Source organism: Trachymyrmex septentrionalis, unplaced genomic scaffold, assembly GCF_001594115.1.
Source record: "Trachymyrmex septentrionalis isolate Tsep2-gDNA-1 unplaced genomic scaffold, Tsep1.0 scaffold520, whole genome shotgun sequence".
NCBI classification, from domain to species: domain Eukaryota; kingdom Metazoa; phylum Arthropoda; class Insecta; order Hymenoptera; family Formicidae; genus Trachymyrmex; species Trachymyrmex septentrionalis.
In genome coordinates, this window is record NW_017305695.1 from 1 (window position 1) to 4,850 (window position 4,850).

The following is a 4,850-nucleotide window of genomic DNA, read 5'->3' on the forward strand; positions in this document are numbered from 1 at the left end:
GATTTAAGGCTACTCAGCTTATTTTATTGAATTTCAATTATACTTTTATCATATACATGATTTCTATAATATTGTTACTGTTTCTCATGAACCTGATTATTGTTGTAGCTTATTATGAATGTACAGAGCACCTATGGATCTTAGGAACGAGAGTCGCCTTATTTTTGCAGAAAAGCGTAACGGACAGACAAGAATACAAAAATTAATTGATCCTAATGAAATGATATTCACGAACAAAGGCAATTTCTTTGTTAGCGAGGATAGTGCAGGCCTTGTTATCAGAGTGCGTGCCAAAGGTCGAAAAACAAATGACACAGATATCATAACTTCAATGCAATCCTTTACGAAAAATATAAAAGAAATGAAGATAGACATGTTGGTAATTATTAGTCTGGTGTATACAGTTAAAAAAGGAAAATAAAGACAATCATATAATTTTTTATGTCTGGCCTCTAAGCTTTAGGTGGTGTTCTAAAAATGAAATACGGAAGTGTGGCGTATAATCTTATGTGGGACAATTATGAAGAGTCGATGTTAGAATTTTACGATTTTATTAGAAGACAGCAATGTTACCAGATACATCTAGAGTCAGATATGATAGCCGTTGGCACGATAATTAACGATAAGCCAGAACTAATAACTGAGGGACAGCGTTAAGATGTTATAAGTTATTTGTCTCGGTTATGCGGACGATAAAAACCATTGATCTTGAAGTTATCATACTATATTTATTATTTACCATAGATACATATTAGAAATTTAATTGTTTATTTATTAATTATTACAACTACGTTTATCAATCCGCTTCTGTCAAATTTAAATCTGTGATTACTAAATTGAGTTAAAATAGAGGAACCTTTCGCAATCATTTAATCATTGAACGCAACAGTTTTGTTTAAATCTGAAAATTTAAACATCCCAATGATATTCTTTAATTGTTCGTTTTTTAGAGTCTGTACAACAGAAATGAATTCCATTGTTTCTCTAATTATGAAGCTGGCGGACAATTTATTAGCGATATTACACCGGATATAACAGAATATGAAGGTTACTTCAATATAACAAATGAGATTCAACACTCTATATGACTTCAGTACGCTAGATTTTTTATAACTAAAGGCCATTTTAATATTGAACTAGGTCATGTATAATAAATTTGTAGAGTTGTTAATATTCGAGAAACGTTCTTACAATAAAATCCTTTGGATTTAAAAATGCAAAATCTTGCTACTTTTCTTTGCAACGAAAATAAAGTAACTAAATCCATAATTTATTATACATAGCATAAATTCATAATTTGGTTACTCTAATTGAACATAATTTGTTTCTCATAATTAAATTCTAATATTTTTTGATATAAGTAGAATTCTGAAATAGATAACATATTACATGAAAACTGTTGTGATCAAAGAGAACAAATATAAAGATTAAAGAAAAATTCCGTACTTTACATTTTATTATTTATATTCTTTCATTATATTATCATTATATTTTCTATTTCTTATTTACAAAATTTTATATAAGATGACATGTATACACAGTACATGTAACTAAAAATCCATATATGAGTAAAAACACAAAAAAAAGTTCATAAAAAACAATCCGGAAATAATTTTTACCAAAGCAAATAAATCTTATTTTATCTTCAAGACAGTAAAAACGATTTGTTTTTTTACAGATAAATGGTCTTTTCTTAGGACGTCTTATTTATTCAATAATTTGAGCTAATCCATTAAAGTTTCTATTGTAGAAAGACCGGTGTGAGTGTATTGACAACTTCATCTGAAGTTATATAATATAGAATAGAGTAGTTTAAGTGCGTAAGTTTCCACTAGTTATTTGAGTGCCAATGTTTCTTTGGTCAGTTTTCAATAAAAGTGAAGCTTTGCATGTATCGAAATTGAATTTTTTTTTATTTTGGGAAGATTTTTCCTCTGCATCATTTTCTGAAGCGACGTCGTTATTCGAAATATGTGCAGAGTTATTACTTCCCTAGAATATAATAATAGAAGTAATAAAGTATTTTACATACACAACACATGTTAAAAATCCACATGCTAATTCACAAGAAACACATGCTATAATTTACAAGAAACATCAACAAAACACATGCAAAATTTTTCAAAACACACCCAAAGCATTGGTTAAAGGTTTTAAAGAAAAAAACATTCAATATATAAAGATTTATATATATATAATATTAGTAAGCCTGCCATTTCACACTCTGAGCGAAATATAATATATGGTCAATCTGTTAAATCTTCAATAAAATTGATTAATACTTTAATATAATCTTTTTACAGCATTTGGATTCAATTGTAGTTTTTGACATATTGATAAGTCCCTGATTCCAAGTGTAAATAATTCGGAGTATAAAATGTAATAGCAAAATCAGATTTTAAAAATTTCTTATCTCTAAGCTTCCGAGTGCTCTTTCTTACATTCTTGAAAATTTATTCGTCGACTTCTACTTTCTCGAGTAGGTCTCATTATAATCTTTTGTTTTTGGATTGCATGTGTGGCAGTTGAAGAAAGATGAAAAGAAAGAATTGCATTCTTTTTCAATATTTTTCTGCTTGATTTCTTATCTAAATCAAAAATTATAAAAAAACTAAAACATCAAAAAACTAACTGTCATTTACCTGAATAGCAAAAATCTTCTTTGGTAATGCGTTTTGAACATATTTTCATGGTATTAATGCAAGGTTTCTCAAATTTTAACTTTTTTAACCAATGTTTGCAAGTCGAACATCTCTGTGTTTCCAATTTTTAACTCCTACTTTAACAATCTTTACTTTTGGAAATAAATGAAAAAACAAATTTCGATCTTTACTTGTAGTAGAATTACATTCTGGCACACTGTATTTTGCATTTGCAGGCTTCTTTGGCGAAAAAATTGTTGGTTCATTTTCTGAAAAATTTATAATTCATATTTACAAGCAAAATTGGTTTAACGATCTCTAACATCTATTATATTTTGCATTTTCAAATATTCCGAAAAAAGTAATGCTTAACTTACCTTTTGTAGATATGGTCGAATATATTAATAATCGCATTTCTGTCAAAAATGTAAAAGATAAACACAATACACAACCCTCCTTGCAGTAGTTCCAAATATAATAGTTCAAAATATAATTTCAAACTAATAATAATGAATATATTATGGGAAAAGATATCCACTCTTTATTCACTATTACTGATAAAAGTATACATTTTGCAATAATACCTTTGTAAGATCATGTGTGAGGAATTAGAGGAACTTTATAAAACAGAACGGTTGCAACACTCTTTCGATGTGAGAAAAATAAAAGAACCACTTATTTTAAAATATAAACTTGAATCATATGCATCCTGGAGGAGTAATGTATCAAATGACATATTAATAATGTTGCAGGTAATAAAATAACGTACAATAAAATAACATATACGAGTATTCAATAAATCATATATATGACTTTATTATAACAATGCCACAGTAACATTTCAAATAGTTGAAAATGATCTATTAAAAACGTATCAAAGACGTCTCTAAATTGATGTTATTATTATGTCAGAATAATATACTCATGTCTATTAAACGCCAATTATTGGGAACATGACGTTTAAGACTAGTAATTACCATTTATCGACGTGAAAATCACGTCACCTTGCTGCTTAGGATGTTGTTAGACCTAAGGGCAGTAAGGTGGAGTTGAGAAGCAAGTGGACAAAAGAATGTGTCAGAAAAATTTAATCTCCTAAATATTTTTTAAACAAATATTTAAACCTTAATTATTTCAGTATATTATAGACTGTAGCAAAAAAAATTTTTATTGCATTTCCCTCATCCTAATTAGTTGGAACGTGGATTTAATGCAGTTACAAGTTTCGTCTTTTGACGAAAAAGAGAAATCTAGTGCAAATAGTTGAACGTGGAGATTTAAGAATGCTGCTAACAAAAATGGAACCAAATTATAGACAAATTATTAGTGTCACACCAAGCTCAAACTTCTCATAAATGGTGATTTTTTTAATTTTTTATGTTTATATTATACTTTTTTATATTATAATTTTTTAATATTTTTTATTTAATTCTATATAATTTTTGTGTTGTTACTTTATTTAGAGTTCAGAGAGAGTTTACCGGTTACTATCAAGGAGACGCTGAACAAAAAATATTTTGAAAAGGTGGTGATAAGCTAAAAAAGGTTGGAAAACTATGATCTAGATGTTCGCTAATTTTAGACATTATAGCATTTCAGATAAGATTTCTTTTTATCATTTACTTTTTAAAAGTTTCACGAATTTTACTGTAAATAAAAAACAATTACTTTGAAAATTTGTATTACATTTTTCTGGTATTAAAGTCTAGAATAAATTTATTACCGTGAAAACGCACGAAAGGTTCGGTAGCGATACGCGACCGAAGCGGAGTAAATCTCCGACAGACTCATCTATTGGCTGGGCTATATCGCAAGGCCGAAGGACGACAAGTCTTCCATAAGACGAGGAAGTAAAAATACTCAAGGAGGATATTTAATTCTTTGTCAATTTTCTGAATTCTAGTAGATTATTGGGATTGTCTATATGGATAGTGCGATCATTGTGCGATATCTTATCACGATATCTCATCGCGATATCTCTCGTTAATATATGCTGTAAATAACGTGATATCAATAAATTTTAGATTTTTTTAAATCGAGCCGAGTACGCGTGTTCTTCTCAGAAAAAACTGTTACTTAAATTATTATATGCGAATATATTTTCCTTGAAGGAAAAATGATTTGCTATTTCAAACCTATTCCAAATCTATTTTCCAAACTATGAAAATATACAATAATTTAAAAAAAATTATTATATATACTTTTATA

At 28.1% G+C, this 4,850-nt stretch overlaps 1 protein-coding gene across 1 annotated transcript; it reads left to right on the top strand.

Moving 5' to 3' along the window:
* The first annotated feature begins 118 nt into the window (after positions 1 to 118).
* Positions 119 to 657, top strand: LOC108751865. The gene is made up of 2 exons (XM_018492338.1): positions 119 to 263; positions 458 to 657. Exons 1-2 carry the CDS (start codon positions 119 to 121, stop codon positions 655 to 657), a joined length of 345 nt encoding a protein of 114 aa, XP_018347840.1.
* The last annotated feature ends 4,193 nt before the right edge of the window (positions 658 to 4,850 follow it).